At 45.4% G+C, this 23,596-nt stretch overlaps 1 protein-coding gene across 1 annotated transcript in view; it reads right to left on the reverse strand.

The window, feature by feature from the left end:
- Positions 1 to 23,596, reverse strand: part of LOC126177126 (uncharacterized) — a 225,063-nt gene that overhangs the window by 74,561 nt on the left and 126,906 nt on the right. The window contains exons 4-5 of the mRNA XM_049924395.1: positions 13,090 to 13,329; positions 6,067 to 6,235 (exon numbers count right to left, since the gene is read on the reverse strand). Coding sequence (XP_049780352.1) covers positions 6,067 to 6,235; positions 13,090 to 13,329 — 409 coding nt within the window. The remainder of the gene's footprint in view (positions 1 to 6,066; positions 6,236 to 13,089; positions 13,330 to 23,596) is intronic.

Below are 23,596 nucleotides of genomic sequence, written 5' to 3' on the forward strand. Positions count from 1 at the left end.
CTCTAGTCTGGAGGGAGTCGGTCGGTTTTTGCGTACGAGGAAAGTTCTCCGCGCGGTGCAGTCGGCTGGGGCTGCTGGCAGCCCCTACACAGTGTTGGAGTGTGTGTGGATCTGTCCCATCGGTATGAGCTTCGTGTTTCACCAACCTAGGACGTCAGAGTTGAGTAGTGGTTTCAACTACCCAAGCCACGTCCATTCACGTTGTGGTGGTTCGCTTCGTTGGTTTACTGTTGGGGAGGTTTTCTGGTGAGCAACACCGAATGGTTCTACTGCTGAGATTCAGCCGCCATGCAGCCGGACGGAGTGGCCGAGCGGTTCTAGGCGCTACAGTCTGGAACCGCGCGACCTCTACGGTCGCAGGTTCGAATCCTGCCTCGGGCATGGATGTGTGTGATGTCCTTAGGTTAGTTCGGTTTAAGTAGTTCTAAGTTCTAGGGGACTGATGACCTCAGTAGTTAAGGCCCATAGTGCTCAGAGCCATTTGAACCATTTGAACCAGCCGCCATGCGGTGCAATTAACTTTTTGGTCGACTACGATTTCAGTGCACCAGTGCAATTTTCTGTCTTGTGGCCGTTAGTGTTCTGGTTACCTGTCCCGGGCACTGACGTAAATTCAAGCAGTGACCTTTTGATCGAAGTTAACTATTACCGTGTTTCAAATTCGAGTGCACCAGTGGAATTTTCTGCCTAGTGGCCGTTAGTGTTCCGGTTGCCTACCCTGGAAACTAACGTAATTTCAGGCAGCGTCCTTTCCTCACCTGTTGTCGCTGTCCAATATGGTGTGTAATTTTGACAGCTAATACATACTCCATTGTAGATTATCACGTTAGTAACATTGCCGGTTTGAGTTCTCACGTACTGATTGACGGAAAGCAAGTCGTTGTGTCGGTTGGTCCGTGGCTGTCCCCTGGTTGTGTTCCGACGGATCAAGTATAGTTGGGCTGACCACCTGTCTGACCTAAGTGAACGAGGGCAGACCGACCTCCCTGGAGGCATTCTGAATGCCACAGGTGTTTACTTATCTGTTGTCAGCTGTTTTAAATTTTAGGCTTATGGTTATTTGTTTGTTTTCTTAAAATTTTGCAAAGTTAATATTTAAATTTATCTTTCAAGCTTAAACACTGCGGCCTTCTGCCTTTAAAGATTATGGTAATATATTTTAAAAATATTGAAGTTTGATTGTGGCCCTCAGCCATTGGTATTGCACCTTGCAAATGTTGCTTTTTTTGGGTTTTAAATTATTTTATTTCTATCTTAATAGGATTTTTATCTTGTTGATTTTTAAGATTTCTAGTTCTTAAACATGCTGGCCTTCTGCCTTTAAAGGTCAATGGTAATATGTTCTGAAGTTTCGAAATTTAATTGTGGCCATCAGCCATTTGTGTTGCACCTTGCATATGTTGTTTTTTTCGGGTTTTCAATTATTTTATTGCTGTCTTATGTCAAATTTTGATTTTTTAAGATTTCTTATTGGCCTTTTACCTCTAAAATTTTGGAATTTAATTGTGGCCCTCAGCCATTTATACTGCACTTTGCGTATGTTGTTTTTTGAATTATTTTATCACTATCCTAATTGGATTTTTATCTTGTTAAGGTTTCTTGTTGGAGGCCTTCAGCTGTGAAAGAGTTGCATTCGGTAAAGATTCGGCTATGTGCCTCTTCGGTTGTAAAGGTTATTAAATTATAATAAATGACAATTAGAAGCAGAAACTGACCTCAACCCTTGGCCCTGTCCACAACCCTATTACCTGTTCTGCCCAGCAGGTTTAGTGGGCGTATCACTACATTTCATTAGAGACGGCATTTGTGGCTCCATGTCAGACAAAGATGATGAACGACATCGCTCGACACTTGTTTCCACATCATTTTCACTTGTTAAGCACGTAGCGTCATCATTGTACTCCTCATGTACATTGTCTGCACACTGGAGCGTATACGATACCACACATTCCATTGACTCATCTTACAGAAACACTAATATTTCATCTGCCGCTTCTTTCTCACTCTGCTAGATTCCTTGGATTCCTTTCTGGCGAAATGTCAACTTCGGCAACTGTTGCTGCAGGTACATTCAAGAGCCAAAGAAACTGGTGCACCTGCCTAATATCGTGTAGGGCCCCCGCGAGCACGCAGAGGTGCCGCAATACTACGTGACATGGACTCGACTAATGTCTGAAGTAGTGTTGGAGGGAACTGACACCATGAATCCTGCAGGGCTGTCTATAAATCCGTAAGAGTACGAGGGGGTGGAGATTGTTGTGTCTAGACAAGACAGTCTAGACACAGGGTGAGGTTACCGAAAGGCACGCGTACACACACGCCGGCTGGTGTGAAGTATGGAACAGGATACTTAATTAATGATATAAGAAAAGAACGTATCGTCTGTTTACTTAACTTTAATGCATTCTTGTGGTACATCGCTATTGACGATACAAGTGAGACTATCTTCAGATACGGTTAATGGCGCCTTGCTAGGTCGTAGTCATGGACTGAGCTGAAGGCTATTCTAACTGTCTCTCGGCAAATGAGAGAAAGGCTTCGTCAGTGTAGTCGCTAGCAAAGTCGTCGTACAACTGGGGCGAGTGCTAGTCCGTCTTTCTAGACCTGCCATGTGGTGGCGCTAGGTCTGCAAGTACTGACAGTGGCGACACGCGGGTCCGACATGTAATAATGGACCGCGGCCGATTTAAAGCTACCACCTAGCAAGTGTGGTGTCTGGCGGTGACACCACAGAGATCTCTTGTGAACAGCACGTTTCAAAGCATCCCAGATATGCTCAATAATGTTCATGTCTGGAGAATTTGGCAGCCAGCGAAAGTGTTTAAACTCAGAAGGGTGTTCCTGGAGCCACTCTGTAGTAGTTCTGGACGTGTGGGGTGTCGCATTGTCCTGGTGGATTTGCCTAAGTCCGTCGGAGTGCATGATGGACATGAATGGATGCAGGTGATCAGACAGGATGCTTGCATAAGTGTCACCTGTCAGAGTCGTATCTAGGCGTATCAGGGATCCCATATCACTCCAACTGCAGACGCCCCACACCATTACAGTGCCTCCACCAGCTTGCACAGTCCCCTGTTGACACGCAGAGTCCGTGGATTCATGAGATTGTCTACATACCCATACACGTCGAGCCGGTCGATACAATTTGAAACGAGACTCGTCCGACCAGACAACACGTTTCCGGTCATCAACTGTCCAGTGTCGGCGTTGACTGACCCAGGCGAGGCGTAGAACTTCGTGTCGTGCAGTCATCAAGGGTACACGAGTGGGCCGTGGGTTCCGAAAGCCCATATCGGTGATGTTTCGTTGAATTGTTCGCACGCTGACATTCGTTGATGGCCCAGCATTGAAATATGCAGCAGTTTGGGGAAGGGTTGCACTTCTGTCACGATGAACCATTCTCTTCAGTCGTCGTTGGTCCCGTTCTTACAGGATGTCGGAGATTTGGTACTTTCGAAAATGGTCGTACGGTAAAATTCCCACTTCATCGCTACCTCGGAGATGCTATGTCGCATCGCTCGTGCGCCGACTACAACACCACGTCCAGAATCACTTAAACCTTGATAACCTGCCATTGTAGCAGCAGTAACCTAACAACTGCACCAGACACTTGTTGTCTTATATACCGCATTGCCATATCTGCCTGTTTACATGTTTCTGTGCCGCCCGGTGTGGCGAGCGGTTCTAGGCTCTTCAGTCTGTAACCGCTCTACAGCTACGGCGGCAGGTTCGAATCCTGCCTCGGCATGAATGTGTGTGATGTCCTTACGTTAGTTAGGTTTAAGTAGTTCTAGGGGACTGATGACCTCAGATGTTACGTCCCATAGTGCTCAGAGCCATTTGAACATGTTTCTGCATTTCAATACGCATGCCTATACCATTTCCTTTTTCGCTTCAGTGTATAATGGTGTGTTTACTTTTTATCGTTAGCATTGCTCTGCTGCTCTGCTTTGTATCAGCACCGCTTCAACTGTAGCACGGTTATGAGATTGTGGACTAAGCAGTTCAGTTACATTGCATAGCCTCATGCTGTGCTCACCGTTGGATACCTCCAGTCCCGCCCCCTGTTGCCCTTATCAGCCAATATTGCGGTTGCACGGTAGACAACATGCGCGGCGAAACTTCCAGGCAGATTAAAACTGTGTGCCAGACCGAGACTCGAACTCGGGACCTTTGCCTTTCGCGGTCTCTACCAACTGAGCTACCCAAGCACGACTCACGCCTCGTCCTCACAGCTTTACTTCCGCCAGTACCTCGTCTCCTACCTTCCAAACTTCACAGAAGCTCTCCTGCGAACCTTACAGAACTAGCACTCCTGGAAGAATGGATACTGCGGAGACATGGCTTAGCCAAAGGCTGGGGGTTGTTTCCTGAAAGAAAATTCTAGAAATACACTCCTGGAAATGGAAAAAAGAACACATTGACACCGATGTGTCAGACCCACCATACTTGCTCCGGACACTGCGAGAGCGCTGCACAAACAATGATCACACGCACGGCACAGCGGACACACCAGGAACCGCGGTGTTGGCCGTCGAATGGCGCTAGCTGCGCAGCATTTGTGCACCGCCGCCGTCAGTGTCAGCCAGTTTGCCGTGGCATACGGAGCTCCATCGCAGTCTTTAACACTGGTAGCATGCCGCGACAGCGTGGACGTGAACCGTATGTGCAGTTGACGGACTTTGAGCGAGGGCGTATAGTGGGCATGCGGGAGGCCGGGTGGACGTACCGCCGAATTGCTCAACACGTGGGGCGTGAGGTCTCCACAGTACATCGATGTTGTCGCCAGTGGTCGGCGGAAGGTGCACGTGCCCGTCGACCTGGGACTGGACCGCAGCGACGCACGGATGCACGCCAAGACCGTAGGATCCTACGCAGTGCCGTAGGGGACCGCACCGCCACTTCCCAGCAAAGTAGGGACACTGTTGCTCCTGGGGTATCGGCGAGGACCATTCGCAACCGTCTCCATGAAGCTGGGCTACGGTCCCGCACACCGTTAGGCCGTCTTCCGCTCACGCCCCAACATCGTGCAGCCCGCCTCCAGTGGTGTCGCGACAGGCGTGAATGGAGGGACGAATGGAGACGTGTCGTCTTCAGCGATGAGAGTCACTTCTGCCTTGGTGCCAATGATGGTCGTATGCGTGTTTGGCGCCGTGCAGGTGAGTGCCACAATCAGGACTGCATACGACCGAGGCACACAGGGCCAACACCCAGCATCATGGTGTGGGGAGCGATCTCCTACACTGGCCGTACACCACTGGTGATCGTCGAGGGGACACTGAATAGTGCACGGTACATCCAAACCGTCATCGAACCCATCGTTCTACCATTCCTAGACCGGCAAGGGAACTTGCTGTTCCAACAGGACAATGCACGTCCGCATGTATCCCGTGCCACCCAACGTGCTCTAGAAGGTGTACGTCAACTACCCTGGCCAGCAAGATCTCCGGATCTGTCCCCCATTGAGCATGTTTGGGACTGGATGAAGCGTCGTCTCACGCGGTCTGCACGTCCAGCACGAACGCTGGTCCAACTGAGGCGCCAGGTGGAAATGGCATGGCAAGCCGTTCCACAGGACTGCATCCAGCATCTCTACGATCGTCTCCATGGGAGAATAGCAGCCTGCATTGCTGCGAAAGGTGGATATACACTGTACTAGTGCCGACATTGTGCATGCTCTGTTGCCTGTGTCTATGTGCCTGTGGTTCTGTCAGTGTGATCATGTGATGTATCTGACCCCAGGAATGTGTCAATAAAGTTTCCCCTTCCTGGGACAATGAATTCACGGTGTTCTTATTTCAATTTCCAGGAGTGTATGTGAGGCGTCGAATGCCGTAAACATCATGGGCCTTTTCCGACCTCGGACTCATGGGGTTCCTTATGAGGCTGAACTCCGAACGTCCACTAAAGAGGTAGATCGCTACAGCCTGATATAGCAAAGTACTTAATGCGACAAGAACCTGTAATTATGTGTGTGTGATGTTGTAAAGCCTGTGATGTTGTGATGTTGTAAAGCCTGTGAGTATCGCGGCTGCGTGGCGCGGTGCGCAGCTGCGTGCGACTCACATGCCGTCGGAGAGGCCCTCCTGGAGGTGGATGCCGGTGCCGTTGGGGTGCACCATGCGGCAGAAGAGCAGCCCCGACCGGTAGAGGGCGGGCAGGCGGCACAGCAGGTCCAGGCCGCCCGGCACCGACGACGACGGCTGCACGCTCGTAAACAGCTCCACCTTCACGGCTGCGGAAGCGTCAATGGGGCACTTAGGACTACTACAGATGTCGAGGACATGTGGCGTGAGCGGCGAGCCACTTTGCACGCCTCTGCATTTGACAAGTGAATCTGTAGAACCGCATAATGGTAAGGTATTGTGCGAAACAGTAAGAAAAGAGAGAGAGAGAGAGAAAGAGAGGCAAACGGGACTAAGAGAGTTGAGTGAGGGGTTCAACATGGAGGTGGAGGGGCAGAGAGAACAGAGATGCAGGAGGATAGTAGAGAGAAAATGGTTCAAATGGCTCTGAGCACTATGGGACTTAACTTCTAAGGTCATCAACCCCCTAGAACTTAGAACTACTTAAACCTAACTAACCTAAGGACATCACGCACATCCATGCCCGAGGCACGATTCGAACCTGCGACCGTAGCGGTCGCGAGGTTCCAGACTGTAGCGCCTTTAACCGCTTGGCCACCCCGGCCGGCTAGTAGAGAGACATTGAGGGTATAAAATAGGGTGAAGGAGGGCGTAGAAGAGAGAGAAACAAGGAGAAAGTCGTATGAAAATGTTGGCTCGGAGACCTTGAGTGGAATTTTTAGTAACCCATTCGCCAAGCATTCGTTCAGTCTCTGCAAGAAACACATTTCCACGCAGTTCATAGAGAATTGGATATAGGTGACTATAATGAGAGTAAATGATGATTAATTGAAACCCTCAGTTGGCGCCGACAGGCGTTGTTGACATACCTTGATGGGGACAGCTGAAAATGCGTGCCCCGACCGCGACTCAAACCCGGGGGTCTCCTGCTTACATGGCTGACACTCTAACCTTCTGAGCCACTGAGGACGCAGATGAATAGCGCGACTGCAGGGACTTATCCCTAGCAGGCTTCCCGTGAGACCCACATTCCCAACTGTCCGCAATCTACATACGTAATGTTCCTAATAGATACTTTGCCCATCCACTCGTTACTCGCGCCCACTTAAGTTGACGATTCCCGTAAGAGTTCGGGCAACCTGTGCGCAATCGCACAGACGATGGTCAATGGCTGGGTAGCCATTTAACCAGATATGAAGATAGTAGTAACTGTTCTCGAAAGAACGGATACCGTTGATGACCGTGCACCTTCTCTAGAATAAATGATAATTAATTGAAACCCTCAGCTGCCGACAGGTGTTGTTAACATACCTTGATGGGGACAGCTGAAAATGCGTGCCCCGACCGGGACTCGAACGCGGGATCTCCTGCTTGCATGGCAGACGCTCTATCCATTTGAGCCACCGAGGACACAGATGACTGCAGGGACTTATCCCTTGCACGCTTCCAGTGAGACCCACATTCCCAACTGTCCACAATCTACATACGTAATGTTCCTAATAGACACTTTGCCCATCCCCTCGTTACTCGTGCCCACTTGGAGATCCCGGGTTCGAGTCCAGGTCGGGGCACACATTTTCAGCTGTCCCCATCAAGGTATGTCAACAACACCTGTCGGCAGCTGAGGGTTTCAATTAATTATCATTTATTCTAGAGAAGCTGCACGGTCATCAACGGTATCTGTTCTTTCGAGAACAGTTACTACCTTCATATACTATATAATGAGTGCACGTATAATGCGGTACTGTCCTGTTCCGCAGGTTGATTCCGTGATGGCGATAAAAACTTCACTGATGATGCAGAAGAGTGAATGTACCAGTTTGAGGTAAGGAACCCTGGTCCAAAAACAACAGAGTCGAAAATTATAAGCGAAAATCGTTCTGAAACCTTTGACGGTGAAGTACAGCTACTGGTACTGTTGTTGCCAAGATTATAGTGGAGGCAACATTCATAGGTGGTAATATGGATCAAACAAGTAAAAAATGTCTAACAAATACGGGCTCTGAAAACCATATCTTAAAATCTGTCAGCACTTGTTGATCTTCACTACTGCAGGACACATTTCTTCTACTGAGCAAATGTCCATAGTTCTTAAGGTATGCATTTTGAAGTCCATATTTAATGGACATTTCTTTGGATGTCAAATTAAACATCTTTCAGCCGTCTACTTTCTGAACTTATTTTATTTGGATACCAGTTTCGGTGCTTTACTACGCAATCTTCAGGCTCCCGACCGACATGTAGGAAGATTCCTCCTCGGTTTTGATAGAAACTGGAGCCATCAGTGCTGGTGTAAGTAGATTTCTGCTTGCGTTAGCCATCACTTCAGCCATCATCTGACGACTGTGGAACAGTCTTCCTACACATGGGTCAGGGGCCTGAAGTTGGCGTAGTAAATCGCCGAAACTGGTAGCCATATAAAATAAATCTGGAAACTAGACACATTCTGTATCGAACAGTCGACGCCCGATACCATCTCTGAAAAGATGGACATACAGAGACTTTCTCCTCTTGTTTTGGTCCATACTACCTCCTACAAAAATACGGAAATCAAAGAGCCTGCCGTACAAGAGATGCATTTAACGGTATCCAAACTGACCAAGTGTTGGTAGCTGTTAAGATACATATTTTAGAGAGCTTGTTTAGTAGAGATTTTGTTCATTTTTGGGTACATAGTACAAGCTCTGAAACCTGCCTACCCTACGATCTTAGCAACAACAATACGGGCACATGTATTCCACTGTCTGATGTATGAGAACGATTTCAGCGAGGCCTTTCGACTCTGTTTCCAGACCAGGTACCCTTACCTCAAATTGATATATTTACCCTCCTCCATCATCATCCCTGAAAGGTTGTAACATCATCACAGAATCACCCTGTATTATTATGAGAAGATGGAGAGCATGAAACCTGGTACTAGTTTATAGCTTACTCCTCTCTCGTAGCACCAGGGGGACCACTGGGCTTTAATGTCCACAGTAGATGCACAATTACCATCGACAGTGTCACATGCCCTCACTTATGAGAAACCGAGAACAGATCTGCAATTTAATACAGGACATAGGACAAAGTCTGGTGTTCAGGGACCACCACCCCTACTCTCCTTGGCAGTCGATACTGGTAACGGAAGCTGCCATTCGAATACTTTTCAGACCTCAACAACTTCGCCATCACAAGTTAGCACTAAACACTTCATGTTGTGGAAGCAGATTTATTACTAATACTATTCTACACAACTGGCCATTAAAATTGCTACACCAAGAAGAAATCCAGTTGATAAACGGGTATTCATTGGACAAATATATTATACTTGAACTGACATGTGATTACATTTTCACACAATTTGGGTGCATAGATCCTGACAAATCAGTATGCAGAACAACCACCTCTGGCCATAATAACGGCCTTGATACGCTTGGGCATTGAGTCAAACAGTGCTTGGATGGCGTGTACAGATACAGCTACCCATGCAGCTTCAACACGATACCACAAGACATCAAGAGTAGTGATTGGCGTATTGTGACGAGCCAGTTGCTCGGTCACCATTGAACAGAAGTTTTCAATTGGAGAGAGATCTGGAGAATGTGCTGGCCAGGGCAGCAGTCGAACATTTTCTGTAGCCAGAAAGGCCCGTACAGGACCTGCAACAGGCGTTGGTGCATTATCCTGCTGAAAGGTAGGGTTTCGCAGAGATCGAATGAAGGGTAGAGCCACGGGTCGTAACACATCTGAAATGTAACGTCCACTGTTGCAAGTGCCGTCAATGCGAACAAGAGGTGACCGAGACGTGTAACCAATGGCACCCCATACCATCGAGTATGGCGATAACGAACACACGCTTCCAATGTGCGTTCACCGCGATGTCGCCAAACACGGATGTGACCATCATGATGCTGTAAACAGAACCCGGATTCATCCGAAAAAATGACGTTTTGCCATTCGTGCACCCAGGTTCGTCATCGAGTACACCGTCGTAGGCGCTCCTGTCTGTGATGCAGCGTCAAGGGTAACCACAGCCATGGTCTCCGAGCTGATAGTCCATGCCGCTGCAAACGTCGTCGAACTGTTTGTGCAGATGGTTGTTGTCTTGCAAACGTCCCCATCTGTTGACTCATGGATCGAGACGTGGCTGCACGATGCGTTACAACCATGCAGATAAGATGCCTGTCATCTCGACTGTTACTGATACGAGGCCGTTGGGATCCAGCACGGTGTTCCGTATTACCCTCCTGAACCCACCGATTCCATATTCTGCTAACAGTCATTGGATTTCGACCAACGCGAGCAGCAGTGTCGCGATACGATAAACCGCAATGGCGATAGGCCAGAATCCGACCTTTATCAAAGTCGGAAAGGTGATGGTACGCATTTCTCCTCCTTACACTAGGCATCATAACAACGTTTCACCAGGCAAAGCCGGTCAACTGCTGTTTGTGTATAAGAAATCGTTTGGAAACTTTCTTCATGTCAGCACGTTGTAGGTGTCGCCACCGGCGCCAACCTTGTGTGAATGCTCTGAAAAGCTAATTTTTTGCATATCACAGCATCTTCTTCCTGTGGGTTAAATTTCGTGTCTGTAGCACGTCATCTTCGTGGTGTAGCAATTTTAATGGCCAGTAGTGTATGTATATTGATCTTTGCTGCCATGGTATACAGCAAGCTGAAACATTTTGGCTCAGAATTACTCTGTATACAGAGGATCCCGAACACACTGCAGTTTTTCAATATGTGTTTTTTTATCTCAAAACTGCAATTCTTTAGTTAGCTCAGCAGACAGCTCTCTTATAGATATAAGTGGAGTCTGGCAAGTTACTGAGGCCTGATATCGCCCTATGCCGACTTTAGCAATCTTGGTTGATCTAGAGCTGACCTCCCGCAGACGTTTTCCGTGTCCTGAAAAGTTGTCAAAGGATAGAAACACTTTCAGGTATTTTCGGAGACGCTACACCTGCAGACTGTGCCTGACTTGTTTGAAGGCATCTGGGTGTTCTGCCCTAACAAACATGACCTAAATGGTATCTTTCTATAATCTGGCTCGTGTAGCTCAGTCGGTAGAGCACCGGCTTGTGAAAGACAAAGGTCCCAGCTTCGCGGCCCAGTCAGGCACACAGTTTTGTTTTTCGTCTTTCCTCCCTTTCATCCACGTTTGTGCGCCATACAAACACAAACTCGAAGCACTGCATGTGACGAGTCTTTTTTTCCAATTGTCTGCTCAGTTTTCCGCCTTCATATTTCTGTTCAGTGTTTGCTCAGCCGCTGGAATTCTGATTTTTTTTTTTTTTTTTTTTTTTTTTTTTTGTGCGCGTTGGGTGAAATTAGGATGTTTTCCGTCTGAGGCGTACACTGTTGCATCGAGCTTATTCCAGACATCGCTCTCCCTCTAACGGAACACGTTTGCAATTGTACGCACTTGTAACGGGACATCGTTCTCTAGCATTACTTTTCCTCAACAGTAGTTGTCAATACCAGTATTATTTTTCGAATTTTGGACAGGTCAGTATTATCTCAGTTGTTTTCCTGAAAACTTTCACATAATTTAAACGCAGTATATTTCAAGCTAAAATTTATGAATAGTAATCACTTCATAAAATGTTTTAGTCTCGATGCTATAGTCGATGAGTACTAGTTCTGAATGAATAGTTAAAATAAATTTTTTTAGAACATTTGAAATTACGATGCATTGGCAAACTTACAATTTCTATTATTAATTTCGCAATACTGTACTGGTTACTATGTTTATTTCTGGATTCACTTACGAAATAATAATCGAATGTAATAATGTAACATAAACTAGTAGAAATTCATTTGTTAAAAAAAATTGTCAACTCTTTGGAATGTGGTTATTTCTGCAGAGTGTGGGACTCCTAAGGGTGCCTATGATGTGATAGGACGTGTTTTAGAATGTGTGCGAACAATGTAATTTCGGCTTTGGTAATGTGAAAAATCAAAAGACTGTACTAAAATGTGAGAAAATACATTAACGTAAAAACGAAAATTCTACGGCAACCATCCTAAAATTTATTTAGATCAATCCGACCGTGAGGACCTAAAACGTGAAACTTTCAGCTTCAAGAATCACACCCCTAGACTAGAAGAACTGGAGCCAACTCTATATGAAAACCTTAGTAAACTAGGAAGTTTACTGTAATATTCGCTTCTCTCAAAGTCTTCATAAAAGACAAATATGGGCTCTAGATGGAATTAGGAAAAAGGGGGGGGGGAGATTACACACTGCATCAGTTAATTTTCGTATTATACCCTCTACAATGTCACGAAACACAGCATCATCAGAGCCATCAATTCAGACAGTTGGTTATTTCGCCCACTGATCGCTGCTTTGTAATAGCAATATCGTGCATTCAACTTGAATGAATAATGGGCTAAGTACTTATGGATGAATGAATGATAGATGGATGAATAATGAGTGAATGGATGATGGATGAATAAATGATTGATCAGTGAATGATGGGTGAATATATGAAGGATGAATGAATGTTGAATGAATTAATGATAGATGTATAGATGATGCAGTGAGGAATCAATGATGAATGAATGAACAGTTGATGAATGAATGATGATGAATGATGGTTGGTGAATTTCAGTCTTTATGGTGATTTACATATCCCCTGTAACAGAAATACCGTGCATTCAACTAGAATGAATAATGGGCTAATGACTTATGGATGAATGAATGAGGGATGGATGATTAATGAGTGAATGGAAGATGAATGAATAATGAGTGAATGGATGATGGATGAATAAATGATTGATCAGTGAATGATGGGTGAATATATGAAGGATGAATGAATGTTGAATGAATTAATGATGGATGTATCGATGATGCAGTGAGGAATCAATGATGAATGAATGAACAGTTGATGAATGAATGATGATGAATGATGGCTGATGAATTTCAGCGTTTATGGTGATTTTCGTATCCCCTGTATGAAGGCTTCCACACATCACAGCGCGCTTCAGCCCACGGACCGCTGACCAGACGCACCTTCGACAGTGTAGTTGACCTCGATCTCCTGCAGGCTGCCCGGCAGGGCGTAGGTGGCGGTCCAGACGCCCTGGTCCAGCGTGGTGACGGTGTGCTGGCAGAAGCCGGAGCCCACGCTGACGGTGTGGCCCAGGGGGTCGCGCAGCATGCAGTACACGCTGTCCTCACTGCCCACCTGGATGGCCGACACGTCGCCAAATGGCAGCTGCATCGTCACCGGCGACGGCTTGCTCGGCGCGTCTGCGAACCGAGCGCAGGCGTTATCCACCGAAACTCTGCAGCACGTCACACTAAAATGTTCAAATGTGTGTGAAGTCCTACGGGAAAAGACCTCTGAGGTCTTCGGCCCCTAGACTTACACACTATTTAAAGTACTTGTGCTAAGAACAACACACACACCCATGCCAGAGGGAGGACTCGAAACTCTAAAAATAACCTTATAGGTATGCTATCTGGACCAGAAGACTTCCCTTTATTAAGTGCTTTAAACTACTTCGCTACACCGATGATATCAAGTTAGACATAGGGTATTTGTTCTTCATTCGAAGTCAAAGATACCATCTAGCTGCATGTCAAGGGATATAAAGATTACTTGGGATTACTCCCTTTTTAATCTGAAGCATGATATCCAGTATGCCGACATGGAATCTGGGATACTGCAGCACTGATTATTTTTTAAGGTGGATTTGATCTGAGTGCTGCAGACACAAAAGAAACAGTACCTGAAAGTAAATGAAATTCAATATTTCATTTCATTTGCTGTTGATATTTTATATTTTGTTACGCACGTGTGGGTAAGTGTATGGGTGTTGAACTAATATTGTTTATTGAACTACACACTTTGATTGAACGCACGCTAAGAAGTGGGTGTGCACATTACTCTTTGTTTTGGATATTTATTTTGTTGGAACGCGAACAGTCGGAAAAAATTGGTGGGTATAAGATTGCGCTATAGGAGAGGTTGGAGACGCTTTAAAAAATTGAAAAAAATGTAAAAATAAAAAAATCAGAAAAATTAGAAGAGATCACTGAACCATGCATGTGCATGCAGCTCCACAGGAAATTAGCTACTTCAAATCCTGGACTTGGAAGAAATTTTTTATTCATGGAAAGAAGGAATAAATTACAGGATTTCCGAAATAGAGAAGTACAAAGACATTTGCTTATATTTTAGTACCTCTTAAGCTTATGACTTCATCTCTCCAACATTTTACACAAGGGCTCAAACATTTTTAAGCATGTTGGTACAGTTCAGTGTGGGCACAGTCTGTAGCTCGACAGATGTTAAACGGTACTCCACTTCCCACCACATGCTTATGAGCACTACACGTGTTACGGTCTGTACTGCGGCGTATATCCGTTGTCTCATATCTACCAGATTTCAAACATTTGTTATGTAAACTATGTCCTTGGTGAATCCCCTGCACTGTTATCCAGAGGGGTCACTTCTGCACTTCTGGAAACTGAGGGGGTCCGGCAATGCCCCCCTCCACGCCTCCCTCCACCCCCCCGCACCTTCCGGTCAAACGCTTAGGAAATGTCTCACGAAGATAACTCGCAACATACTCAGATAGTGGGGTGAGGCATCATCCTGCTGGAAAATGACCTCTGGAGCCAAACGTACAAATATGGAACTGCATAGTTCGACAACATGTCGAGGTAGTTGTGTCCTGTCACTGTTCACTGCAATAATAGACTAAAGCGCCGAAGACACTGCTATGGGCATGTGTATTCATATACAGAGATATGTAAACATGCAGAATACGGCACTGCGGTCGGCATCGCGTTTGGAAGACAAGTGTCTGGTGCAGTTGTTAGATCGGTTACTGCTGCTGTAACAGCAGGTCATCAAGATTTAAGTGACTTTGAACATGTTCTTATAGTCAGCTCACGAGCGATGGAACACAGCATCTCCGAGGTAGCGATGAAGTTGGGGATTTTCCCTTACGACCATTTCACGAGTGTATCGTGAATATCAGGAATCCGGTAAAACATCAAATCTCTGATATCGCTGCTGCCGGGAAAAGATCCTGCGAGAATGGAAGTGACGACGACTGAAGAGAATCATCTACCGTGGCAGAAGTGCAACCCTGCCGCAAATTGCTGCAGATTTCAGTTCTGGCCCATCAACAAGTGTCTGCGTGGGAACCATTCAACGAAACATTATCGATATGGACATTCGCAGGCGAAGGTCCACTCGTGTACCCTTGATGACTGCACGACACAAAGCTTTACGCTTCCCCTGGGCCCGTCAGCACCCACATTGTGCCATTGATGACTGAAAACCTGTTGCGTCGTTGGACGAGTCTCATTTCAAACTGTAACGAGCTGATGGACGTGCACGGGTATGGAGACTACCTCATGAATGCATGGACCGTGTATGTCAGCAGGGGACTGTTCAAGCTGGTGGAGGCTCTGTAATGGTGTGGGACGTGTGCAGTTGGAGTGATATGGGACCCCTGATACGTCGAGATACGACTCTGACAGGTGACACATTTGTAAGGATCCTGTCTGATAACCTGCATCCACTCATGTCCATTGTGCATTCCGATGGACATGTCCAGAATTGCTACAGAGTGGCTCCAGGAGCACTCTTCTGAGTTTAAACACTTCCGCTGGTCACCAGACTCCCCAGACATGAACATTATTGAGCGTATCTGGGATACCTTGCAACGTGCTATTCAGAAGAGATCTCCCCCCCCCCCCCCCCCCCGCATTCTTTTGGATTTATGAACAGCCCTGCAGGATTCATGGTGTCAATTCCCTCCAGCAATACTTCAGACATTAGCTGAGTCCATTGAATCCATGCTCCATGCTACGTCGTGTTGAGACACTTCTGCGTGCTCGCGGGTGTAATACACGATATTGGGCAGGTGTACCATTTCTTTGGCTCTTCAGTGTAAATGGACTAAACACATCGTGTTTAGCCAATCCCAACCACACCTTATCTTTTGGTGTGTCCCTTTCGTACTCAGTCACTTCTGCTGGAGTGTCATGACCCCATATTCAACAGTTATGTCGGTTAACCTGGCCAAAGATGGAGAAAGTAGATTCACCACTGAACACCGCTGCCTTGAGGTACTCGTTATTTTCGTCTATACGATGCCACATTTCGACATCAAAATCACATCCTGTGTGGTGATCTTGAGGTTTAATGTGATACAAAGTTTGAGGAATCTCGTGTTCCGTCGAGCGGGGGATGGCTAGTTCTTTACTAGCTAATCTAATGGATTTAAGTGGGATTCTAGCGAATAATTCGCGCACACGTTCCACGGTCTCTTGACTCACAAGGCGTTTTAAGATGTTTTCCAGTCTTTCTAATCAATCTTCCCGTTTGTCGAAGAGGTCTGTACCGCAGATAAATGGATTTACGTGTGAGAAGGTCCACGTTCCATTCTGTTCTTGGACGCCACTTAACACGTGTTGCAGATGGTAACTCTGCTAACCATAGCACACACTGAAGCTTTCGTTGTCGCGCCCGCATTTTCACCGTCAAGAATACGTCTGCCTGCTGCACGGTAAACATTCGTGCGCAAGCGCCATACAACTTAGCGCTGTTCAGGAAATGATGAGTATCACATCTTGGAGAGTGTCTCTATCGACTGCGTATTTATCCAATAACGAAAAATGCCGAATTCTCTCGTTACAACCGTTTGTTTGTCTATACCTCTAGATCGGACACCCTGTATTTTGTCTGTGTTTTAACGAAATGATTCGGATGTGGTTTCCAAACTTCGTATATCTGAACTGTTATTCTGATTAGCGAGTCACGGATACCAGGACATGCTTTATTGGATCCGCACCTCTCCGCAGTGTCTCATGAAGCGAGGGCGCGTGACACTGTTGATGGTGATACATGCGTCGGCCGGGGACGTTGAGCTGGGCTACTAATCGCGAGGAGTACATTACGTGTCAGTTCCAGGTTTCACCCTTTCCGTTTTCTCACGATCACCCAACACAAGCATTGCGTGGTCATGCCTACTCATCTCTTATAGGGTGCCTAAAGGATGCTGCTTTCTCGGATAGCTATACAACAATTCAAGCAAATCACATTAATGGGTTTTTATTACAATAAAATACTTTGACAACACTTAACTTTTGCTTACAAGAACGTGTCGCAAGTGATTGGTGACATCAAACAATCAAAGTCCTTCGCTATTTGGAATGTCCATGCCAGTGATTCACATTCGCTCATACGTCCCTGCTACACTACTGGCCATTAAAATTGCAACACCCAGAAGAAATGCAGTTGATAAACGGGTATTAATTGGACAAATGTATTATACTAGAACTGACATGTGATTACATTTTCACGCAATTTGGGCGCATAGATCCTGAGAAATCAGTACCCAGAACAACCACCTCTCGCCTTAATAACGGCCTTGATACGCCTGGGCATTGGGTCAAACAGAGCTTGGATGGCGTGTACAGGTACAGCTGCCCATGCAACTCCTACACGATACCACAGTTCATCAAGAGTAGTGACTGGCGTATTGTGACGAGCCAGTTGCTCGGCCACCATTGACCAGACGTTTTCAGTTGGTAAGAGATCTGGAGAATGTGCTGGCCAGGGCAGCAGTCGAACATTTTCTGTATCCAGAAAGGCCCGTACAGCACCTGCAGCATGCGGTCGTGCATTATCCTGCTCAAATGTAGGGCTTCGCAGGGATCGAACGAATGGTATTAACGTCCACTGTTCAAAGTGCCGTCAATGCGAACAACAGGTGACCGAGACGTGTAACCAGTGGCACCCCATACCATCACGCCGGATGATATATCAGTATGGCGATGACGAATACACGCTTTCAGTGTGCGTTCACCGCGACGTCGCCAAACACGGATGCGATCATCATGATGCTGTAAACAGAACCTGGATTCGTGCACCCAGGTTCATCGTTGAGTACACCATCGCAGCCGCTCCTGTCTGTGATGCAGCGTCAAGGGTAACCGTAGTCATGGTCTCCGAGCTGATAGTCCATGCTGCTGCAAACGTCGTCGACCTGTTCGTGCAGATGGTTGTTGTGTTGGAAACGTCCCCATCTGTTGAGTCAGGGATCGAGACGTGGCTGCACGATCCGTTACAGCTATGCGGATAAGGTGCCTGTCATCTCGACTGTTACTGATACGAGGCCGTTGGGATCCAGCACGGCGTTCCGTATTACCCTCCTGAACCCACCGATTCCATATTCTGCTAACAGTCATTGGATCTCGACCAACTCGAGCAGCAATGTCGCGATACGATAAATCGCAATCGCGATAGGCTACAAGCCGATCTTTATCAAAGTCAGAAACGTGATGCTGCGCATTTCTCCTCCTTACACGAGGCATCACAACAACGTTTCACCAAGCACCGCCGGTCAACTGCTGTTTGTGTATGAGAAATCGGTTGGGAACTTTCCTCATGTCAGCACGTTGTAGGTGTCGCCACCGGCGCCAGCCCTGTGTGTATCCTCTGAAAAGGTAATCATTTGCATATCGCAGCATCTTTTTTCCTGTCGGTTAAATTTCGCGTCTGTAGCACGCCGTCTTCGTGGTGTAGTGATTTTAATGGCCAGTAGTGTATATTTAATATCGCTGTCCTCCTGGGCCTCTCTGCTAGTGCCCGTCTTCTACTGTCCCTGAGGCTGGTAGGAGCGGCGCCTTTATATTCTATTCTTGTAGAGGCCACTCGTGTCGAGGTGTCGTTCTGGTCAGCGTGCTATTGGCTGACGTCGTCTCACAGCCCTCTCTACTCCTGCGTTCTTCATCTTCGTGCCGGCGCTTGTCGTGAGGCCTGAGCAAACATGACACCACGTTTTACATACGCCCATTACTATCATTCACACTCAAGAGACGCACTTAAAGACACAAATCTCGCAAACCGCAAGGAACGGGGGGGAAGAAAACCCTTTCTGACCATGGAGATGAACTGGTCCCTCGGTGTCTTCCAACAAACAACACCACACAAAAATCTTCCTGAAATAATTTGTCATCAAAAATCCCTATCAATTGGTTAAAGCTTTTGATACGCAGCGCATATAAACGCGATGGGCGACAGAAGTATATAATAGAACAGCTCAAGTGCCTCGAAAGCATGATAACAGATACCTTAGAAATGAAAAAGAGATTAGAAGCCTTATTGAGAAAGTTAGGTGTATTAGTGTCTGTTCCGTAATAACAATCTGAATTTCAGATTTTATCAAGGATTGGTGAAAAGTCACTTGCTGTTAACAATGAGCACAGAGATATAGGTTGAAGAAGCATTCCTCCATCAGCTGACTGGCGGATTTGGAAGTGTACAAAAGATGGAGAGCATGCTTAGTAACAAGTGATAACGTATGTAAAAGAAATATAGATAAAAAGAGTGATAAAGCTTTGTTGTTGTTTCAGTTATCAGCCTGAAAACTGACTGCAACTTTCGACGCTACTGTATACGGTAGAATTGTCGTTACCTCTGCATAGCAACTGTAGTCTATGGTCATTTGAACCTGCTTATTCTATCTGAGTCTTAGAGTACCTCTGAAATTTTATCTTTCAAATTTGTCGCCACTGACCAATTAACTATTCCTTGATGCCTCAAAACGTGCTCCGTGAAAATATCCGCTTTTTAACCGAACTGTGTCATAAACGTCTCTTTTTCCTGAATCGACTCAGTATCTTTTCATAACGTACCCAATTAACTCGTCTAATCTTCAGCATTTTTCTATAACAACAAATTTGACTGTTTCTGCCTTTCCGTTACCTGTGCTGTTATTGTCCACTTCTCACTTACGTATAAGGCTACACTCCAGACAATTACTTTCGGAGGAGAGTTCTTAACACTTAAATTAATATTCGATGGTAACAAATTTTTCTTTCTTTCTGTTACATGCCCGCGTTTTATATCCTCTGTACATCTGTCGTCGTTTGTTACTTTTCCGCACAAACAGCAAATCTCGTCTATTATTTTATACATCTCAACTTCTAATTCTCCCAGAATGGCCTAACGTAATGTGACTACACTCCACTGCCCTTGCTGCACTTCTGTTGACGTTCATCTTATAGTCTCTTCTCAAGGCACTATCTATTCCGTTCAACAGTTCTCCTAAGTCCTTCGCGGCCTCCGGCGGAATTACTTTTTCAACGACAAAATTTACTGCTCTCATTTTGTTTTTCTTTGAACACTTATTCCTTTTCCAAATCTCTTCTTGGTTCTCTTTACTCCTTGCCTTGTGGACAGATAGAATAACATATGGGAGGGCCTACAACCCCGTCTTATTTCATTCTTACCACAGTTACAGTCTCGCATAAAGCATGAAAGTGAAACTAACAAGCGCCTACGTTGTGTACAGAGTGATAAAAATAATGTACTTCAGTTGATGCTAAAGGAAAAATAGTGAAACGTCCCCTTTGAACATTTATACAGGACTGTGCTTAAACTGACACACAATATTTTTTAGCGCAACGCAATCTGACTTTCAGAAATCCCTACAAAGGAATGGCCCTGACTAACATTAACCTGTACCTTTCACAAATCACTTACCTCACCAAAAATCTTCGTTACTGGAACTACTGCAATACAGCGAGCGCCACTACTGCCAGCTAAATAAAAGATTCAAACTACTGAAGGCACTAACTACTGATAGGCATAGTTAGCAAATGAAAGATTTTAATAGAGAACAAACAATGCATTTACCTTAATAATCATAATATATATGCCATCCAGTCTTACAAATTTCAAATCTCCGCCATTTCTCTCCCCACATACACCACTGCTTGCGGCTCACCTCCAACTGCGCAACGCTACGCGCTGTTCACATCCAGCTGCCGCTGCCCAACGCTACAATGGTTTAGATATAAGTTATTTCATTTACCGCTGCTGTTTGGCAGGTATAGAGTTACTGAATTTGACTTTGTGTTACTCTTCTAAGCCAGTTAACTACTGATTTATTTTTCTTGTTTGCTGCACATTGCCTTATGTTGTTGTTGTTATGGTCTTCAGTCCTGAGACTGGTTTGATGCAGCTCTCCATGCTACTCTATCCTGTGCAAGCTTCTTCATCTCCCAGTACCTACTGCAACCTACATCATTCTGAATCTGCTTAGTGTATTCATCTCTTGGTCTCCCTCTACGATTTTTACCTTCCACGCTGCCCTCCAATACTAAATTGGTGATCCCTTGATGCCTCAGAACATGTCCTACCAACCGATCCCTTCTTCTGGTCAAGTTGTGCCACAAACTTCTCTTCCCCCCAATCCTATTCAATACTTCCTCATTAGTTATGTGATCTACCCATCTAATCTTCAGCATTCTTCTGTAGCACCACATTTCGAAAGCTTCTATTCTCTTCTTGTCCAAACTATTTACCGTCCATGTTTCACTTCCATACATGGCTACACTCCATACAAATACTTTCAGAAATGACTTCCTGACGCTTAAATCTATACTCGATGTTAACAAATTTCTCTTCTTCAAAAACGCTTTCCTTGCCATTGCCAGTCTACATTTTATATCCTCTCTACTTCGACCATCATCAGTTATTTTGCTCCCCAAATAGCAAAATTCCTTTACTACTTTAAGTGTCTCATTTCCTAATCTAATACCCTCAACATCACCCGACTTAATTCGACTACATTCCATTATCCTCGTTTTGCTTTTGTTGATGTTCATCTTATATCCTCCCTTCAAGACACCATCCATTCCGTTCAACTGCTCTTCCAAGTCCTTTGCTGTCTCTGACAGAATTACAATGTCATCGGCGAACCTCAACGTTTTTATTTCTTCTCCATGGATTTTAATACATACTCCGAGTTTTTCTATTGTTTCCTTTACTGCTTGCTCAATATACAGATTGAATAACATCGGGGAGAGGCTACAACCCTGTCTTACTCCCTTCTTAACCACTGCTTCCCTTTCATGTCCCTCGACTCTTATAACTGCCATCTGGTTTCTGTACAAATTGTAAATAGCCTTTCGCTCCCTGTATTTTACCCCTGCCACCTTTAGAATTTGAAAGAGAGTATGCCAGTCAACATTGTCAAAAGCTTTCTCTAAGTCTACAAATGCTAGAAACGTAGGTTTGCCTTTCCTTAATCATTCTTCTAAGATAAGAAGTAAGGTCAGTATTGCCTCACGTGTTCCAGTATTTCTACGGAAACCAAACTGATCTTCCCCGAGGTCGGCTTCTACCAGTTTTTTCATTCGTCTGTAAAGAATTCGTGTTAGTATTTTGCAGCTGTGGCTTATTAAACTGATTGTTCGGTAATTTTCACACCTGTCAACACCTGCTTTCTTTGGGATTGGAATTATTATATTCTTCTTGAAGTCTGAGGGTATTTTGCCTGTCTCATACATCTTGCTCACCAGATGGTAGAGTTTTGTCAGGACTGGCTCTCCCAAGGCCGTCAGTAGTTCCAATGGAATGTTGTCTACTCCGGGGGCCTTGTTTCGACTCAGGTCTTTCAGTGCTCTGTCAAACTCTTCACGCAGTATCGTATCTCCCATTTCATCTTCATCTACATCCTCTTCCATTTCCATAATATTGTCCTCAAGTGCATCGCCCTTGTATAGACCCTCTATATACTCCTTCCACCTTTCTGCTTTCCCTTCTTTGCTTAGAACTGGGTTTCCATCTGAGCTCTTGATGTTCATACAAGTGGTTCTCTTATCTCCAAAGGTCTCTTTAATTTTCCTGTAGGCAGTATCTATCTTACCCCTAGTGAGATAAGCCTCTACATCCTTACATTTGTCCTCTAGCCATCCCTGCTTAGCCATTTTGCACTTCCTGTCGATCTCATTTTTGAGACGTTTGTATTCCTTTTTGCCTGCTTCACTTATGGCATTTTTATATTTTCTCCTTTCATCAATTAAATTCAATATTTCTTCTGTTACCCAAGGATTTCTACTAGCCCTCGTCTTTTTACCTACTTGATCCTCTGCTGCCTTCACTACTTCATCCCTCAAAGCTACCCATTCCTCTTTACTGTATTTCTTTCTCCCATTCCTGTCAATTGTTCTCTTATGCTCTCCCTGAAACTCTGTACAACCTCTGGTTCAGTCAGTTTATCCAGGTCCCATATCCTTAACTTCCCACCTTTTTGCAGTTTCTTCAGTTTTAATCTACAGATTGTGGTCAGAGTCCACATCTGCCCCTGGAAATGTCTTACAATTTAAAACCTGTTTCCTAAATCTCTGTCTTACCATTATATAACCTATCTGATACCTTTTAGTATCTCCAGGGTTCTTTCATGTATACAACCTTCTATCATGATTCTTAAACCAAGTGTTAGCTATGATTAAGTTGTGCTCTGTGCAAAATTCTGCCAGGCGGCTCCCTCTTTCATTTCTTAGCCCCAGTCCATATTCACCTACTACGTTTCCTTCTCTCCCTTTTCCTACACTCGAATTCCAGTCACCCATGGCTATTAAATTTTCGTCTCCCTTCACTATCTGAATAATTTCTTTTATTTCATCACACATTTCTTCAATTTCTTCGTCATCTGCAGAGCTAGTTGGCATATAAACTTGTACTACTGTAGTAGGTGTGGGC

Source organism: Schistocerca cancellata, chromosome 3 (assembly GCF_023864275.1).
Source record: "Schistocerca cancellata isolate TAMUIC-IGC-003103 chromosome 3, iqSchCanc2.1, whole genome shotgun sequence".
In the NCBI taxonomy this organism is placed as follows: domain Eukaryota; kingdom Metazoa; phylum Arthropoda; class Insecta; order Orthoptera; family Acrididae; genus Schistocerca; species Schistocerca cancellata.